The 20,910-nt window shown below is 36.9% G+C and overlaps 1 protein-coding gene across 1 annotated transcript in view; it reads left to right on the top strand.

The window, feature by feature from the left end:
- The window catches only part of LOC149804471 (ribosome biogenesis protein NOP53-like), a 53,575-nt gene extending 33,791 nt beyond the window's left edge, over nucleotides 1–19,784 (top strand). The window contains exons 11-14 of the mRNA XM_089940682.1: nucleotides 1,462–1,528; nucleotides 3,601–3,677; nucleotides 10,223–10,279; nucleotides 19,703–19,784. Coding sequence (XP_089796808.1) covers nucleotides 1,462–1,528; nucleotides 3,601–3,677; nucleotides 10,223–10,279; nucleotides 19,703–19,709 — 208 coding nt within the window. The 3' untranslated portion in view covers nucleotides 19,710–19,784. The remainder of the gene's footprint in view (nucleotides 1–1,461; nucleotides 1,529–3,600; nucleotides 3,678–10,222; nucleotides 10,280–19,702) is intronic.
- The last annotated feature ends 1,126 nt before the right edge of the window (nucleotides 19,785–20,910 follow it).

Here is a 20,910-nt window from a genome sequence, read left to right as displayed (position 1 = left end):
TTTCAGCTGCGTCCACCAGTCTTTTCTGCTCAAAGCCTTCTGCACCAGCATTGACTTGACTGCGCCAAGCAAATCGGTTAGCAGCAACACTCCCAGCTATCAGGATCAATGCCTAGGTTCTTCAGCGAAGCCTTGAGGGTGTCCTTGTATCTCTTTTTTTGACCACCGTGAGACCTTTTGCCTTGTTGTAGCTCTCCATAAAAGACCTTCTTAGGTAGGCGTTCTACCGGCATGCGGACAACATGGCCAGCCCATCAGAGTTGTGCCTTGCACAGCATGGTGTGGATGCTGTTTGGTACCTTGTCCTGCCATCTGATTTTCAGTAGTTTCCTCAGGAAACTCATATGAAAGTGGTTCAGTTTTTTAACATGGCGGCTATACACAGTCCATGTCTCGCAAACATAGAGGAGGGTGGAGAGAACAACCGCTGCGTAGACTTTGAGTTTGGTGGCAAGCTTGATGCCTTTCCTATCCCAGACATTTGAGTGGAGTCTACCAAATGCTATGCTGGCTTTGGCAATCCTAGTGTTGACCTCATCGTCTATGTGGACTGCTTGTGAGAGGGTGCTGCCGAAGTATGTGAACCTGTCTACATTTTTGAGCCCACGGCCATTGACAGTGATGGATGGTTCCAGGTAATCTTCTCCAAGAGCTGGCTGATGCAGAACCTCGGTCTTGCTGGTAGAGATGGTGAGTCCAAAGTTTGAGCACGCTATGGAAAAAAGGTCCATGCTCTATTGCATGCTTGCCTCCGTGTTGGAGTCCAGGACCAGGGTACTATACTGTACATCATTTGTAAAGTGGTCGCATGGCTGGACTTTTCGATTCTGTAGACCAATGAGGTGTGCCTTGAATACATGACATTTTTCTGTAATAATTGAGTTATCTGGACAACCAATTATCCAGACAAAATCCATGTCTTCCAGTGGGTCTGGATAATTGATATTTTAATATATATACTGTCACTAAACTTCATATTTGTGGTGTCTTTCAGAATGCAATGAAGCCTATCAATTTGGGATCTAAACATTCAGGGTCAGGGTCACTGTGATCTGACAGAGTGAAACATACTTTTTAAAAGAACTTAAGTTCCACTGTTGGTATTGTCATCAGACTTTAGGCAGGCTGCCTTTGATGACACCATGAAACCTGTGGATGTCAGGACCAAAGAATCATGGTCAATATGACTCAGAATTGACTGTGTGATTGCAATGTTCTGTAATTGTTCCTGTTAGATGTGAACTGGAAATCCATATGTTGTATTGCATGAAATATTGAAAAAATGTTTAATATGAACATGTGACACAAAGAAGCATAAAATATAACAAGAAGAGACATGAATCTCGATGTTTATTTAATAGTTTGTTTAGTGGTTCAATTTCTAAGCTTAAATTCTGTTTATTAGGAACACTTAGTAGGTTCCTTTTGCAGACACAGACTGTTTTCCTTGACCCACACTAGATATGATAATCCAGATCTGGAAATAAAACTAAGTGATGAACTAGTTGGATCCTTGAGAGAACTGAAGGTAAGTCCATGAATTCCAGAAGTTCTCTCCTTAGAGAGATTGTTTCTGTTTGGGGATCATAGGGGTCAAAAACAGTGTTCAGTACAGATGGTTCTTATTTCAAACTAAATGATTTCAAAATATGTGGAAACCTGTATTTCAGCACATAACTGTCCTTCAACATTTTAGCATTGGCAGGAGAGAGAATACATTTAATTATTTTGGGAAATATTTTGTGCAATTTATGTATCTTCATGAAAAGTATATTCCTGCAATATTTTTAATGGAGCTGTTTACATCAGATTAAAGAGAAGAATCTATTTAATGCTTCAGGTCAAATAAAGTTTTGAAGAAAAATATACAACATTTTTTTAAACCTATTATGCCTATCAATAAACCTCAACCAATGATTATATGATTGTAGTGAATAAAATTTTACATCAGAAATTATTTGATATAAGAACTATATATATAGGTTTTAGCTTAAAGATAAAATCTAGAAAATCATTATTTTCTTCATCCTTTTGTTAGCTAACCTGAATCTAATGTAATCATATTATATGCAGGGTTCTCAATAGATTTCAGAACTAAAGAGTCATTTGACCCTTGACACTGAAATCTCAAGAGTTAAAACTGAAATCTCAGGTGTCGTTTGTATTTGAGTCATTAGCTCATGGCTGTGATTGTGCCTTATTTGTTGAGTCATTAGCTCATAGCTGTGATTGTGCCTTATTTGTTGAGTCATTAGCTCATAGCTGTGATTGTGCCTTATTTGTTGAGTCATTAGCTCATAGCTGTGATTGTGCCTTATTTGTTGAGTCATTAGGTCATGGCTGTGATTCTGTCTTATTTGTTGAGTCATTAACCTTATTTGTTGAGTCATTAGCTCATAGCTGTGATTGTGCCTTATTTGTTGAGTCATTAGCTCATAGCTGTGATTGTGCCTTATTTGTTGAGGAAACTGATGCTTAAGATTTATTACAACTTTTAGAGATTTATTCTCTTTCTCCTCAGAATTGTTATTAACTTTCTTGGGGGTCACAGGGTCAAAGTGATCATCACTGATTGCTCATTTCCGTGACTGAGACAGAATTTTTTTTTAGGAGCCATTGTGATTAATTAATACAAGCCAGTGTGTGACAGTTCAATAAAAAGAAGAGGTGTAGATCTCTTTCACTGCAAAGATTTTAAAAAAAATAAAAATCCACAAGTATTTTTAGTTTCCTGCACATGATCACTGACTTGTGACCAATGACGACATTGTGATTGTTAAGTTTCACACTTAATAGGCTGTCAATAGATTTCTGGTCCAGATTTTGCACCGAATCAGTTTATTCTGCATACAATGGAGAATGTTCAGTTTCTCTGTATCATTAGAATATGGCAATGAAAAACAACCCCACTCAAGCTGCAAGAATGTTTAAACTACAGCTTTCCTCTGGTTGGGTTTTTAAGGTGGCTGATTGCAATGATGATTGCAATGAAGTGTATTGTCTCACTTGCTTAAGCATGGTAAGACATATTTTACACTTTTCCAGTGGCATGAACATTGAAGTAAGTATGACTTTTCTAGTGGGGGGCTCGAGTGATCTGAAGCGCTCTCCGTCAAGGATACTACCATCTCACATCTGTGTGGGTTCAAGTCTCGGGCTCGGTCAGTGTGGTTATGTGAGAAAGCTTGCCGGTAGCTTCTTGTGGGTCAGTCGTTCTTTCCAGGGTTTTCCAAGGTTCTTCCTCCACCATTAATACTGGCTACCGTGTATAGTCTATCTTGCGCTGAAAAATGGCGTTAAACCCTATAACAACAACAACTTTTCTTGATGTATAAACATTAAAGTAGGTATCACATTTCCAGTGGGATGAACATTAAAGTTTTGTGTTCAAGGCATGAGTTTTGTGTTCAAGGCATGTGTTATGGGGATACATCAGCATCTGGATTCAGGTAAAATGTCAGGTTCTGTAACAGTTGTTGCATTTTAATTATCCAGGTTAGCTTGCCCATTGATGTTGATCAACTAAATTGTGTAGGAATTTTCTTTTATAACACATGCTGATTAAAAATAAAAATCAAGATGCATTCCTTGTTATTTCAGCCTGAAGGCCATCTGTTAGAAGACAGGTACAAGAGTCTGCAGAAAAGGAATATAGTGGAACCCAGAATTAGAGCCAAGTAAGTACTTTGTGAAACGTGTATAAGCAAGTTGATGTCATTGACTTATAACATCAGTGTCAAACCAGTCATCAGCTTTATTTTATTCCAATTGATCTTTCTTTGCTTCAAATACATTGTCATAAAATCATGTATCCAATTCATTTGTTATATCATGTAACATCATGACATAATGCATAGCAGTTTCATATGACATATGGCACAAAAGGGTCACATCATGACATATTGCATAACAGTGTCAGATCATGACCTAATGCACAACGGTGTCAAGTCATGACATAATACATAACAGTGTCCATCATGACACAATGCATAGGTGTAATATCATGATATAATGCATACCATGTCACATCATGCCATGATGCATAACAGTCACATGATTGTATGATGCATAACAGTGTCAAATTATGACATGATGTACAACAGTGTCAAGTCATGACATAATGCATAAGTGTCAATCATGACACAATGCATAGGTGTCATATCATGAAATGATGCATAACAGTGTCAAATCATGACATGATGCATAGCAGTGTCACATGATAATATGCATAGCATGTCAGATCATGACATGTTACATAAGTATTAAATCATGATGTAATGTATAACAGTGCCTGACCATGACATGATGTATAACAGTGTCAGATCATGAAAAAATGCATAACTGTCAAATCATGACAATACATAACAGTGCTAAATCATAACAAATGCATAAGTGTCAGATCATGACATGATGCAAAGCAGTGTCAATTCCTGAATGATACATAGCAGTATCACACAATGGTATAATGCATAACAGTGTCAAATCATGACATAATGCATAGCAGTGTCACATGATGGTATAATGCATAACAGTGTTGCATCGAATAATACATAATATTGTCACATCATGACATAAGGCATAATAGTGTTACATCACAACCTGATGCAAAATTGTCATTATCACATAATGCATAATAGTGTCACATGACAAAACATAACTGTCATATCATGACATGATGCATGACTGTCAATTCATGGCACAATGCATAATGGTGTAAAATCAAGGCATGATACATAACAGTGTCACATCATGGCAATGTCATATGACATAATGCATTACAGTTTCACATAAAAACAATATATAAAAGTGTCACATGACAATGCATAACAATGCATGTCTCATCAATGTATGAGGCATAACTCGCATCATGACAATGTCATATCTTGACATAATGCATTAAAATATCACATCAAAACATAATGTATAGCAGCGTCACAAAGCAATATCTTAAAGTAGTTTAAAGTCTTTCTAGTTTGGCAAATGTAATATATATATATATATATATATATATATATATATATATATATATATATATATATATATATATAGGCAAATGCAATGTATGTAGAATGTCAAACTCATATTTACTGAGCATTACATATTTATATATCAAACTTTCTGAGTAACATTTTCGTATTATACTATTCAAGTTATTTTTAAACACCTTAGTGTAGAATGAAAAGTAGAACAGTGCTATATCCTCTGGGCATTTAAGTAAGCACATTTACAAAAAATGGCTAAAATTTGTGGGGAAAGGTGTACTGTATCTTGGCTGGAAAGTTAAAATGGAGATTCAGTGAAAAATGTTCATCACAAAATATGTTATTACCTTGATTTCAAAATATCTTGTTGAACTAGAATAATGTCAAGAGCCACTTAGGAATATTGAAATTTGATTTCTACAGGCAAAGAGCCAGTTACAACTGTAGAAATTTGAATTTGACAAGTAAAGAGTCAGTAAGGAACACATAAATCTGAATTTCTGCAAGTAAAAGAGTCAGTAAGGAACACATAAATCTGAATTTCTACAAGTAAAGAGTCAGTAAGGAACACATAAATCTGAATTTCTACAAGTAAAGAGTCAGTAAGGAAGACATAAATCTGAATTTCTACAAGTAATGAGTCAGTAAGGAACACATAAATCTGAATTTGACAAGGAAAGAGTCAGTAAGGAACACATAAATCTGAATTTCTACAAGTAAAGTCAGGAATGTAAACATTTGAATTTTACAAGTAAATAGTCAATAAGGAATGCAGAAATCTGAATTCTACAAGGAAAGAGTCAGGAATGTAAACATGGATTCTGCAAGTAAAGAGTCAGTAGGAATGTAGAAATTTGAATTCTACAAGTAATGAGTTAGGAATGTAAACAGTTTAATTTTACAAGTAAAGAGCTAGTTACAATGTAGAAGTCTGAATTCTACACGTAAAGAGTTAGGAAGTAGAAATTTGAATTCTACAAGTTAAGAGAGTTAGGAAGTAGAAATTTGAATTCTACAAGTAATGATTCAGGTACATAGAAATCTGAATTCTGCCAGTTTTTTCCCCATCACTGTAATTTCAGTCTTACCAAGTTTACTGCAGCTCTTTTGGGGCATTGCAGATATTTAAATATGCAGGAATTTGAATGCATGAATGTGCTAGGGGAGAGGGAACATGTGTATGGTTTATATTGTTAAAGGTTCTAATGTGAAAATAATATTAGTGAGGCTCAAGATTGAATTTGTTGGCATATTTCCCCAATAGTCAGTATGTGACACATATTACCTTATTAAAATTTCTATTGTGTAGTAGTGTTGATACCTTGATTCTTGCGCCCGAGTTCAGTCTTTCCATTCATACCTTGATTCTTGTGCCTCAATTCAGTCTTTCCATTCGTACCTTGATTCTTGTGCCTGAATTCAGTCTTTCCATTCATACCTTGATTCTTGTGCCTGAATTCAGTCTTTGCATTCATACCCGGTTATTGTGCCCAAATTCAGTCTTTGCATTCATACCTTGATTCTTGTGCCTGAATTTAGTCTTTGCATTCATACCTTGATTCTTGTGCCTGAATTCAGTCTTTCCATTCATACCTTGATTCTTGTGCCTGAATTCAGTCTTTGCATTCATACCTTGAATCTTGTGCCTGAATTCACTCTCTCCATTCATACCTTGATTCTTCTGCCTGAATTCAGTCTTTGCATTCATACCTTGATTCTTGTGCCTGAATTCAGTCTTTGCATTCATACCATAATTCTTGTGCCTGAATTCAGTCTCTCCATTCATACCTTGATTCTTGTGCCTGAATTCAGTCTTTCCATTCATACCTTGATTCTTGTGCCTGAATTCAGTCTTTCCATTCATACTCTGATTCTTGTGCCTGAATTCAGTCTTTCCATTCATACCTTGATTCTTGTGCCTGAATTCAGTCTTTGCATTCATACCTTGATTCTTGTGCCTGAATTCAGTCTCTCCATTCATACCCGATTATTGTGCCTGAATTCAGTCTTTGCATTCATACCTTGATTCTTGTACCTGAATTCAGTCTTTACATTCATACCTTGATTCTTGTGCCTGAATTCAGTCTTTGCATTCATACCTTGATTCTTGTGCCTGAATTCAGTCTCTCCATTCATACCCGATTATTGTGCCTGAATTCAGTCTTTGCATTCATACCTTGATTCTTGTGCCTGAATTCAGTCTTTGCATTCATACCTTGATTCTTGTGCCTGAATTCAGTCTTTGCATTCATACCTTGATTCTTGTGCCTGAATTCAGTCTTTGCATTCATACCTTGATTCTTGTGCCTGAATTCAGTCTTTGCATTCATACCTTGATTCTTGTGCCTGAATTCAGTCTCTCCATTCATACCCAGTTATTGTGCCTGAATTCAGTCTTTGCATTCATACCTTGATTCGTGTTGCCGGAATTCAGTCTTTCCATTCATTCCCTGAATTCAGTCTTTGCATTCATACCTTGATTCTTGTGCCTGAATTCAGTTGTTGCATTCATACCTTGATTCTTGTTGCCTCAATTCAGTCTTTCCATTCATACCTTGATTCTTGTGCCTAAATTCAGTCTTTCCATTCATACATTGATTCTTGTGCCTGAATTCAGTCTTTCCATTCATTCCCTGAATTCAGTCTTTGCATTCATACCTTGATTCTTGTGCCTCAATTCAGTCTTTCCATTCACACCTTGATTCTTGTGCCTCAATTCAGTCTTTCCATTCATACCTTGATTCTTGTGCCTCAATTCAGTCTTTCCATTCATACCTTGATTCTTGTGCCTCAATTCAGTCTTTCCATTCATACCCTGAATTCAGTCTCTGCATTCATACCTTGATTATTGTGCCTGAATTCAGTCTTTGCATTCATACCTTGATTCTTGTGCCCAAATTCAGTCTTTGCATTCATACCTTGATTCTTGTGCCTGAATTCAGTCCTTCCATTCATACCTTGATTCTTGTGCCTGAATTCAGTCTTTGCATTCATACCTTGATTCTTGTGCCTGAATTCAGTCTTTGCATTCATACCTTGATTCTTGTGCCTGAATTCAGTCTCTCCATTCATACCCAGTTATTGTGCCTGAATTCAGTCTTTGCATTCATACCTTGATTCTTGTTGCCGGAATTCAGTCTTTCCATTCATACCCTGAATTCAGTCTTTGCATTCATACCTTGATTCTTGTGCCTGAATTCAGTCGTTGCATTCATACCTTGATTCTTGTTGCCTCAATTCAGTCTTTCCATTCATACCTTGATTCTTATGCCTGAATTCAGTCTTTCCATTCATACATTGATTCTTGTGCCTGAATTCAGTCTTTCCATTCATTCCCTGAATTCAGTCTTTGCATTCATACCTTGATTCTTGTGCCTCAATTCAGTCTTTCCATTCATACCTTGATTCTTGTGCCTCAATTCAATCTTTCCATTCATACCTTGATTCTTGTGCCTCAATTCAGTCTTTCCATTCATACCCTGAATTCAGTCTCTGCATTCATACCTTGATTCTTGTGCCCAAATTCAGTCTTTGCATTCATACCTCGATTCTCGTGCCTGAATTCAGTCCTTCCATTCATACCTTGATTCTTGTGCCTGAATTCAGTCTTTGCATTCATACCTTGATTCTTGTGCCTGAATTCAGCCTTTCCATTCATACCTTGATTCTTGTGCCTGAATTCAGTCTTTACATTCATATCTTGATTCTTGTGCCTGAATTCAGTCTTTCCATGCCTGAATTCAGTCCTTCCATTCATACCTTGATTCTTGTGCCTGAATTCAGTCTTTCCATTCATATCTTGATTCTTGTGCCTAAATTCAGTCTTTCCATTCATACCTTGATTCTTGTGCCTGAATTCAGTCTTTCCATTCATACCTTGATTCTTGTGCCTGAATTCAGTCTTTCCATTCATACCTTGATTCTTGTGCCTGAATTCAGTCTTTGCATTCATACCTTGATTCTTGTGCCTGAATTCAGTCTTTGCATTCATACCTTGATTCTTGTGCCTGAATTCAGTCTTTGCATTCATACCTTGATTCTTGTGCCTGAATTCAGTCTTTGCATTCATACCTTGATTCTTTTGCCTGAATTCAGTCTTTCCATTCATACCTTGATTCTTGTGCCTAAATTCAGTCTTTGCATTCATACCTTGATTCTTGTGCCTGAATTCAGTCTTTCCATTCATACCTTGATTCTTGTGCCTAAATTCAGTCTTTCCATTCATACCTTGATTCTTATGCCTCAATTCAGTCTTTCCATTCATACCCTGAATTCAGTCTTTCCATTCATACCTTGATTCTTGTGCCTAAATTCAGTCTTTCCATTCATACCTTGATTCTTGTGCCTCAATTCAGTCTTTCCATTCATACCCTGAATTCAGTCTTTGCATTCATACCTTGATTCTTGTGCCTGAATTCAGTCTTTGCATTCATACCTTGATTCTTGTGCCTCAATTCAGTCTTTGCATTCATACCTTGATTCTTGTGCCTGAATTCAGTCTTTGCATTCATACCTTGATTCTTGTGCCTGAATTCAGTCGTTGCATTCATACCTTGATTCTTGTGCCTGAATTCAGTCTTTCCATGCCTGAGTTCAGTCTTTGCATTCATACCTTGATTCTTGTGCCTGAATTCAGTCTTTGCATTCATACCTTGATTCTTGTGCCCAAATTCAGTCTTTGCATTCATACCTTGATTCTTGTGCCTGAGTGCAGCCTGTGCATGCCCAGTAGCATATATCAGATTTATTTTGTATGACCTCTGTCACTGCCAATGTATTATAGCCAGATAGTTGTGCTCAAGCCAGTCAGTTACAATGCAGATGAAGCTAGTGTGAAAATCATCTATGGTGATCTATTTCACCATTGATTATTAGAGTAACTGGTGTATTGGGAACATAGAGGAAAACAATGAACTCTTGTATAGAAATAATGACTGACCTGCAATATCTTTTGATGCATTAATTGAACACAGATGCCCTGCCTCAGTGCTTAAAAACTCACCTAACACAAAACTTAACTGGCCATAGGGACACTTGAATTGATGAACAGGGTATTAATACTGCCCAAACAGTCATGGTGGGCAACAAACAAGACTGACTGACAACAGTGTAAGAGCAGATTTTACACTGAGTTTAATTCTATACAGTTTGATTTTAATCTTTGAATATGGTCATGAAATTGTTTATTATATTAAACATTTATTAATATATTTTTTTTCTTCTCATTCTTTGCTTTACAGGAAGTACAGGAGATACAAGAAAAAACAGTACGAGAAGAAGACACATAAAATCGCTCAGTACGCAGCTTTCTTATTATTTAACAGCAGCATTACCTGCTAAAACTTGAAGTAAACCTCTTGGACAGTGTGCATTTTAGACAATAACTAATAAAATGAAACCTTTCCATACCAAAATCACATGAAACCAAGTAATAGTTTCAATTTTGAGGGTTTTTCATTTCCAGGGTTTCTCTAATTGCAAATTTCCCACTCTCAATTTAGCTCTACTGGTCAGACTAGAAGAACACATGGGATGGGTGTTTGTTTTCTATATGTTTGTCTGTTAGTACAAGTTTGTTATCTCTACTTCTTCACTATTTCATTAAGCTACTTCAAGGAAACTTGACACATGCTTTCATCCCAAAGTTTAGTTAGCTAGACATTCTGACATCTTGACATGCAGGTGATGGCAATCAATGATCACAGTTTGATGACTTTTCGCTAGGCATTCTGACACCCTGACATGCAGGTGATGGCAATCAATGATCATAGTTTGATGACTCTTAGCTAGACATTCTGCTATCCTGACATGCAGGTGATGGCAATCAATGATCACAGTTCGATGACTCTTAGCTAGACATTCTGATAGCCTGACATGCAGGTGATGTCAATCAATGATCACAGTTCAGTGGCTCTTTGCTAGACATTGTGATATCTTGACATGCATGTGATGGCAATCAATGATCATAGTTTGATGACTCTTAGCTAGACATTCTGATATCCTGACATGCAAGTGATGGCAATCAATGATCACAGTTTGACTCTTAACTAGACATTCTGATATCCTGACATGCAGGTGATGGCAATCAATGATCACAGTTTGATGACTCATAGCTAGACATTCTGACATGCAGGTGATGGCAATCAATGATCATAGTTCGATGACTCTTTGCTAGACATTCTAACATCCTGACATGCAGGTGATGGCAATCAATCATCACAGTTCGATGACTCTTCACTAGACATTCTCACATCTTGACATGCAGGTGATGGCAATCAATGATCATAGTTCGATGACTCTTCGCTAGACATTCTGATATCCTGACATGCAGGTGATGGCAATCAATCATCACAGTTTGATGACTCTTCGCTAGACATTCTGACATCCTGACATGCAGGTGATGGCAATCAATGATCACAGTTTGATGACTCTTCGCTAGACATTCTGACATCCTGACATGCAGGTGATGGCAATCAATGATCACAGTTTGATGACTCTTAGCTAGACATTGTGACATCTTGACATGCAGGTGATGGCAATCAATGATCATAGTTACTAAAATGTTTTTTTCTCATTTGAAAATCAGTCAAGTGAATCCAACTTCACAAATAGTCTTTTGTTGGTTTTTGTTGGCAAAAATGTTAAATATGGCAGTGCATAACTTGTTTCCATTTTAAAAACCAGTTAGTTGAGCATTATTTAGGTGTATTTTATTGGACATAGGATATTGGCAAATATAATTCCCATTGATTTGTACAGCAACAGGGACTACATTTCAAGCAATTAACATTGAAAGCTGCCACATCAGGCAGGTTTTAGAGGCTTTAGATTTAGCCGATTGTTTACACTAGCCAAAACTGTGCAAGTTTGTGTGCCAGGCTTGGTTTGGTTGTACTTCACACATGGCTCCAGGTAATTTCTGGACCATTCGCGAGCCTCATGGGACCAAAAACTGTTTTTCAGATTAGATGGCGTCTAGTTTACTGAATAGTTTTTGTAATTCAATAGGGAAGAATTTTGGACCTGAAAAATGTTTCAGTTTTAAGGGGATTTTGGTTTACATAGGCTTTGGTCCAGAAAGGTTTCACTGTACAGTATTGCAATAATATATGCATTGCTGCAATAATAGATATATGCCATAAAGTTGATGGTGATTTTGCCATTTCTTCAGTAATTTTTATATATCAGAAAGTCTTACATTTTTTTTAAACTTATCTGCCATCATGTTCTGCACCATGTTTCTGGAGAATGTATTGTCAAAACTGATTCCACATAACTGGATTGTAGGATGCTTTTCTTTGGTTCCTTGTTTTTATCTACACACCAATGAAATAGGGAGTGGACATCACATTTTGTCCATTGATTAATTTGTGTTTGGTCCTTAATTCATTTTGTCGGCAATATCTTTGATCCAGTTACATCTACGCTTGTGAAAATTAGTATGTAGAGCAACATGGCCATAACTGTTGGTCACCGTGACCTAATTTTCATCCTTTTGCAACTTTTAAATTTCTCTATTTTAATATGTTCCCCAATAATATTAACTTTAGGAATATAGCTTCATTAATGCTTGAATCTATCAATTCCATTTAGATGGAAATAAATGTGTCAGATCTATAAACCTTATAGAATAAGGGAAGAAATCTTACCCATTACCTCCCCATACCTGCACTAGGTGGTACCCATGTAATGAATCAGCTTAATTTTTAACTTTATTATAGTAACATTGACCTGCATTGCCTCGCCAAGTCCTTCATCGTTTTTGTGGTTTTGTAAGTGTGATGAATTATTATGTGGTCAATTGGCTGCAAAAGGATTGGTAACATTTGTTGATATTTTTTATGTTTATATTTTCAGAGTGTTCTTAATTTTTTTCCTGACCTAACATATCACATAAATTTCACCCACCCCCACATAAAACATTTTGTAAGTGTATGAATGTATCATGTTCATTTTGGCCTTATGATTTCAAATAAGCACAGCAGAAATTACACATTATAATTAATTGTAATTGGTATGAATGAATAACTATATCGCAGTGTTATAATTATCTATATAAAATTACCTTATCAACTGCCACTTAAAAAAGCAATTTGAATTTTGTGTACTTTTTAAAACTTCAACTTGAAACTATATATACATGAAAATACATGCACAGGTGTCTTCATTTTGTAGTGATAGGCTATTCAAACCAGAATTGATCACTGATGTTACGGGTGAGTAACCACAACCTTACAACCACATGTTTAGGGTTAATTCAAAATCAAATATATATCTTTTGGACTGTCAGTTTTTGGTGAACTCGTTAAAAGTAAAAAAATAAATTGCTTGTTCTAGTAGCTGTTGATCAGCTATTCCTATCTATTTGTAATTAGAGTAATGGAGTCTAGGTAATTACAGTAATGGAATCTAGGTAATTAGAGTAATGGAATCTAGGTAATTACAATAATGCAATCTAGGTAATTACAGTAATGTAATCTAGGTAATTACAGTAATGTAATCTAGGTAATTACAATAATGTAATCTAGGTAATTACAGTAATGGAATCTAGGTAATTAGAGTAATGGAATCTAGGTAATTACGGTAATGTAATCTAGGTAATTACAGTAATGTAATCTAGGTAATTACATTAATGTGATCTAGGTAATTACAGTAATAGAATCTAGGTACTCCTATTAGTTGGTATTAATTAGAACATATGGTTTCAACTGTGCTGATGTGAAGTCATGTGGCCAAAATACATGATGTAATAATGATCAAGAAGAAAACATGAACCTTATAATATCTGGATGTGTGTCACATTTATTTCCTGTTGATGATACCTGTACATTACAATGAGTACTGTTTTAATGGTCAATCAGCTGTTAAAACACATGCTGTAAATTTGTAAGGGTTTTGTCAGTGTGATTGATATCAACACCTGTACATTTCACCTGGAATCACAACTCTTGTACTACTCAGCTGGGTCAAGGGAGCATCATAAAAGAGCTTTAAACTAATGTCACTCATTGTATATCATGGTCCCTCAATGTATATCATGGTCCCTCATTGTATATCATGGTCCCTCAGTGTATATCATGGTCCCTCATTGTATATCATGGTCCCTCAGTGTATATCATGGTCCCTCATTGTATATCATGGTCCCTCATTGTATATCATGGTCTCTCATTGTATATCATGGTCCCTCAGTGTATATCATGGTCACTCATTGTATATCATTGTCCCTCATTGTATATCATGGTCTCTCATTGTATATCATGGTCCCTCAGTGTAAGTCATGGTCCCTCAGTGTAAGTCATGGGTGAACAGTCTGCACAAAATATTGATGGACATTCCCTAGATAATCCTGGGAAACTTGGAAGCCAGCACAAACAACTCTGCTTACACATTATTTCTTCCCAGCCTGGACAGGTTTTTTCGTCATGTGTTTTTGTCAGGAGAGCCATGCATAGAAAGGAGCAAGATGGCCCTCTTTGAAAATCAACTAGCAGAAGGTGCAAGTATTCAGGAGCTGATGCAGAGACACAGCATCATCCCTTTGAAAGCCTTCTCCATCAGGGGATATTGTTCCATGATTTCCAACACATACTAGACGTTGGTAGAGCCAATGTAGGTCATGACAAGAATTTTCAAACTCGCTGATCAACATTGACCTGAATCACTGACCTTGTTTTGTAATTGAAACCCATCAGGGTTTTGGCTTGACTGAAGTCAAAGTATTAACCCTTAGCCAGTCTCTGTGAAGCTGCCATCTTGCAAGACTTTCTGTACGATAGCTTGAGCCTCAGCATGCAGGGTGAGTTGCATACCCTGTACATGGACCTAGACTGTCTCCAGTTTAGATCAGATGGTTATGTTGTCCAAATGACACAGCTAGGTTTATAGCTATAAACCAGTTGCCATCTGTCAGAAGGGTGGTCATCCAGTCTCATGCATGATTCCTTTACATTGAAAGGGGCAGCTTTGCAAGACCCTGTCCTTGTTCTTAATATTTTAAAATGCAGGAGAAAAATCAAGGGTCCCAAAAATATCTTTTTATCCCAATTAACACAGGAAATGAGGATATAACCCCTCAAGCCTTGGCATAATGGCTGAAGTAGGGAATATGCCCAGAATATTTTGCATTATCTAGCATTAGATATGCCTCCTGCTTAGAGCAATCTTGGTAAGTTTCACTATTCGCGCATTTTTTTCAAATCAGTCCATACAGCAGCCAGTGACTGGCATGTACAGTCAACCTACTCAAGTTTCAATCTCCGAGATCTACACCCACAAGGAATGTGTTCAGTGCTTTCACTGGATTCACCCAAGGTTTTGTGGTGTAAAAGGATCAATCATTCTATGCGACATGTTCATGGCTTATATGACCATCAGTTGTGATTCCTATTCTTCTCATCTATTCTCTTGATGGTGATGAGATTGGGGATTGAATTTAAAAGAGACAGCAAATTTTAGGTAAATTATCGTTCTCTGAGAAGACTTGCCCACTCACATTACTTGTTAACCACCCAACACCTCACCACAGATGCAAACATTCTTGTGAATTAATTGCTTCACTTAAGCTGGTTTACTGCCAGTGCCATCTGGTGGTGGTATGGGGATGTAATGGATAAGAGTTTCTTCCCTTTTGTTTATATGGTATATACAGAGAATGTGTTAAACTAATATATGCATTTTTATTGATAAAATTAACCCATGTTCCTGAAAAAAAAACAGTTTGCATGTACTGACAAACCGTAAAATGTGTTTCATTTCTTAAAACTGTGTCAATCAACATCAAAATTTGTCAGAAGCCATCCTATTCTTTTCATAGAATTGTTGTCCCCCATCGCTTCTAACTTTGATCAGTGATTGACAGCAATAACACGACACCAGAAGGAGTACTGGCTTATCTCTTTCAAGTGGTGTAATGGTATTTACATACAGTATAATTAGAGCTGACAGCATAGTACGGACTGGAGTTCCTATGGTCATGAGCATGTTATGGGATGCTGCTGCAACTAGAGGACAGTTTCATTATGACTAATTGCTGTCAAAACAAAGCCTGAAGCCATCAGTGATAAGCCAGTTCTCCTTCCACTGCTGTTGTGTCTGACTAATTGCTGTCAAAACAAAGCCCGAAGCCATCAGTGAGAAGCCAATTCTCCTTCCACTGCCGTTGTGTGTGACTAATTGCTGTCAAAACAAAGCCCGAAGCCATCAGTGATAAGCCAGTTCTCCTTCCACTGCTGTTGTGTCTAATTGCTGTCAAAACAAAGCCTGAAGCCATCAGTGATAAGCCAATTCTCCTTCCACTGCTGTTGTGCCTGACTAATTGCTGTCAAAACAAAGCCCGAAGCCATCAGTGAGAAGCCAATTCTCCTTCCACTGCTGTTGTGTGTGACTAATTGCTGTCAAAACAAAGCCCGAAGCCATCAGTGAGAAGCCAATTCTCCTTCCACTGCTGTTGTGTGTGACTAATTACTGTGTCGGTAACAATTAAAATGTAAAGCACCCCACTTTGTGTTTTGTAGATATTAACCCAAGCTTGTTTCTTGTTCAAAACTGATTAATAATCACGTTTGTTTGCAGAGGGACTGGTTTGGTTTGAATTTTACCACGATCTATTTATCATTGATTATAAGTTGTGTGATTTGTCATCCATGCTGAACTTGAAGGTTTTCACTCGAACCAAGCCACAAATACTGAATATTAACTATTTACTTTATAAGTGAACTTGGAAGTAAAGTTGTTGACTGTGGATTAAGTATGGCTGACAGTAACAATATCGGATTGGGATTACACTATTGTTGTGGTGTTGACTTGTTACATTCGTTATCATCACAGCTCCTGTAATGGTCAGAAACTCGATCATTTCATTTCTTTCTCTAAAGCATTGTTTACAACATAATTTTCCCTTTATGTAAATGTTAAATCATACACTGATGAGACTGGTTAATCAGCATTTGTACCAAAAAACATTGGCCTTGAATTGACTATTTCCATCCTTGTCTGTACAAGTTATATGTAGGTGCATAATCCTAGTGGAATCTACGTATGCAGTATAGACAGGACCGAATTTCTGGAATTGCTGGAATCAAGAGATAGTTTAACTTCTGTTCCTAATGTTAATATGATTGGGTAAATAAAATTAATTTACAAAAAAAATTGCTTTATTCATTTTTTCCATTCATTGCAGCCTCAATATTTCATTAATGTTGCACCGACACTCATGAAAATTGGCTTGTGGGTGCATCTGGAGGAGAAAAAATCAGTAATACCAAAACTTGGTTACTGTGATCTGATTTTCACACTTGTGTCAGCTATTTGTTTCTCTAATCCTAATATACCCAGAGAAATCAAATTTTGTTTAAATGCTGATGAAACTTAACATTTTCATGGCAGTAATAAATTACATACTATTATTGCCTTGTTTTTTTCCTTTACCTAATTATTTCCTCCTCCACTTAGTACTGGAAGGTCATAATTTAAGGGGATGACTCCATCTGTTCCCATGGGTGGTTTGGGTCTCTTCCTGTATTGGGGAAGTCAGCGCCACCAGTGGAACAGTAATGTATTATGACCATTGTACTTCAGAGTTTGGTCAAAGGCCAAGAAAATCTGGTGTTTGTTACGAAGCCATCAGTGCTGAAGAGTAATCAATCTTAGGCCCCATGGGAGGGAAAACACCCAAGTGCAAGTCATGCTACCAAGTTAGAAATGAGCAGCACCCTCTCAAGGTCTGTGTCCTTGTTAAAGAGATAAGTGAGAAGGAAGATATCACTAGGATAGATCCTAAGCAGATTCGTATGTTAGATCTTCATACCAGGGCTGGTCTTTGACCCATTCCCAATCATGCCATGGACCTGCTTCATCACCTCCATCCATGTCAATAAAAGGAGGGGGCCACAACTTGTCTTCTAATACAGTCAAGAAGGGATCAATGATTCTATTTACCGAGGAGGACATCTAGTAGAATTAGTTGCATCAACTTTCATTATGGAATAATGGAACCCGCATTCTAATGTCTCAGTCTCTGGAGTGAGATTCTGGAAGGACAGTCCTGTCTCGCCTCAAGAGCTGGCTCAGGATGACAGTCTCCTTTCCATCATGGTGGACCCAAATAAGTTCCTAGATGAACTGGTGGGGATGGTTCCTCACCATCCATTAAGGTCCCCTGCTCCTTCCCACCTGTTGGATCATGTGTTGGAGGAAAATGTTTGATAAGGTGGTGTACAAAATTTACTGCTTCCTTTCCCCAGTCTCCTGTCCAAAACCTTCTGGCTTTGAATAATGAGAAGATTCTCTCCAGTCTGGATAGGCTCATCTTGTGGGCAGTCTCAGAGGATATAACTCAGTCTGCTATATTTTGGGCCAAAGGAATACCCTAGAGAACACTCTGTCCAGATGGGGACATGTGGTTGAAGTTGAAAGCAGAGTCACTTTTTCAACTGTGTGTGGTGGGGGCCTTCATGGGCATGTTCACTACCAGAATAGACAGGATCCATGAGTGGCCAAGAGGTCTAAAGTGTTCCAGATCCATACCCTTACCCTTAAGATAATTTTCCTGATTTCCTTAGCATGAGTGAGGAGATAGGCCAAACTTCATGCCTTTTCCTTGGCATGAGTGAGGAGATAGGTCAGACTTCATGCCTTTTCAGTGGAATACGGTTGTTTACAGTTCAACAGTAACTGTGATATTATTTCTTTTTCTTGCAACCTACATTTCTGACCAAGAATTGGCTACTTTCCTGTTAATGACAAGTGCAACATTCTGGAGGACTCACTACTTTTTCATCTATTTACCTTTATTGTTTTTGTTCATCAGAGTGAATGCATGAACTTGTTGGGCCAAACATGAAAATACAGCATGTGGCTCAACCTTTTATCAGCGTATGTTAGTGAAGAACACTCCTGCTGCTGGGGCAAATGAATTGTTTGGGTTTTTTAAAATTAGTTTTGTTGAGGCCATCAACCTTCCTCCAAACTGGTAAATTCATCAATACAGTAGTAGCAGACAATGTATTACTGCTATTAAAATGTAGTTTGGGGTGTGTAAAACAAATTTTAATTATGTAATACTTGTCTTCCATTATTGCAAAGATTAGCTCCTTTCATCCTGATGTTGTCTTGTACTCTCAGTGCAAGTCAAAATACCATGATACTCCATATGTTGGCTGTGACTTAGGAACCAGACCGGGATGCTGTGACAAAGGAATAAGACTGGGATAATGTTCTTTTTTGTTTTGGCCCACCATTACTGATTGGAGAATGGAATAATTAGACTGGCGATGAGGAGTGTTAGAATGGAAAGTAATGCACTGCAATAGTAGCAGGTAAGTATTACATAATTAAAATTTGTTTTAACCCCCTCCCCACACACACAACCAACCTCCCAAAAAACAAAGTACATTTTGATTCATCTAATAGATTGCAGTGGTATTTCTTTTCTCCACATGGTGGCTCAGTTCTTAGCTTAGACATACCACCTGAAGTTAACAGGTTTGATCAGTCATCATGTCTTTGCAAGACATTCGTTGGCCATTACTTTGGCATCAATACTCCGTACGAGTCTGTATTGTGTTGGCCAGTGTCTTCCTGCCAGAGAGGAGATTTGTATGCAAGTAAACACCTCATATTATGTATAGAACTACTATCCATTATAATGTTTGTTTTTCTTTTGATTTTTAGTCAATCATCCTCCATATTTACCATTAAATGTAGCTTGTTCTTTTTTTCAGGACGTAAGTGATGGGACCATTAAAGGGATGTGTGGAAACATGTAAATATGTACAAAAACAGATTAAATGTCTTCAATCTTTTCATCTGTTTGGTCATTTGTTCTTCAGGGTAAATGAACAAGTATTTTTCACTGAAACTAGACAGAATCAATAGGTCATAACAAAAAAAGCACTGTGTTTGCTAGCAATGGGTACTGTTTTTCAAAATTAACCCGATCGTCAGGTTTCTTGTATGTGCATCAGTGTCAGAGAAATGAGGTTACAATAAATTCTTGTGATTTTTTAAGAAGACTATGACCTCATTTTAGTTGAAATGAGGTTACAATAAATTCTTGTGATTTTTTAAGAAGACTATGACCTCATTTTAGTTGAAATGAGTAATGCTAGTGATTTCTTCATCCAGTTACATGATACCAAAGGTGTGACAAGGAAAATAAATTCATCCCAAACAATAATAACATTTTTTGTAATCCTGCTGTAGTTTTAGTCATTTTAGATTATCATGGATCCATTCCAAATTCCAAAATCCTGCTGTAGTTTTAGTCATTTTAGATATCATGGATCCATTCAGTGTTAGAAAAAGGGCTGTATCAGATTGGCTTCTGAAATATTTTTTATCAGCAGTAACATTGTTTATATTATTGTGCCTTACCAGATACAATCATTTTTGCCCCAACAAGGTCACTGTCACTGTCATGCGTCAGTGATATTGCAAATGTGGCTCAGCTATTGTTTTTTTATATAAAAAAACAATCCGTCTGCAAATAAACAGAATTTATTACAATAGGAAGAGTCCATCAAGGGGATTGGTTCCATATTTCATGAGAAGTTCACTTCTTCCCTCCTTTCATTCTCAACTGCTGAATATGTAAGCTATCTCAGATATTCATGAGAAACTGCAACATACCAGTTTGTTAACAAAAATAGTTTCTTGTATGTTTCAGTTAACATGTTCACAAAATAAATACAGAAATTTTTTTTTATCATGGTCTTTGACATTGAACCTGATGTAGATAAAAGTCGGTAATCAATTTGCAGATACTGTGAAAAAACAGCAATTTATTGAGCAATATGGCTATATGCAAATATATTCAAAATTTGTGTTATCATACAAGCCATTACAGATATAAAAAAATCTGCAAACCATAGATCCCAAAATTACTGTGTAAGTACTAAAAGCTATAAATGCAGTCTTGTAAAATTTTAAT

Source organism: Sinohyriopsis cumingii, chromosome 2, assembly GCF_028554795.1.
Source record: "Sinohyriopsis cumingii isolate HCF-2022 chromosome 2, ASM2855479v2, whole genome shotgun sequence".
NCBI classification, from domain to species: domain Eukaryota; kingdom Metazoa; phylum Mollusca; class Bivalvia; order Unionida; family Unionidae; genus Sinohyriopsis; species Sinohyriopsis cumingii.
The sequence above is the reverse complement of the archived record's forward strand: the minus strand, read 5'-3'. Positions and strand labels throughout refer to the sequence as shown.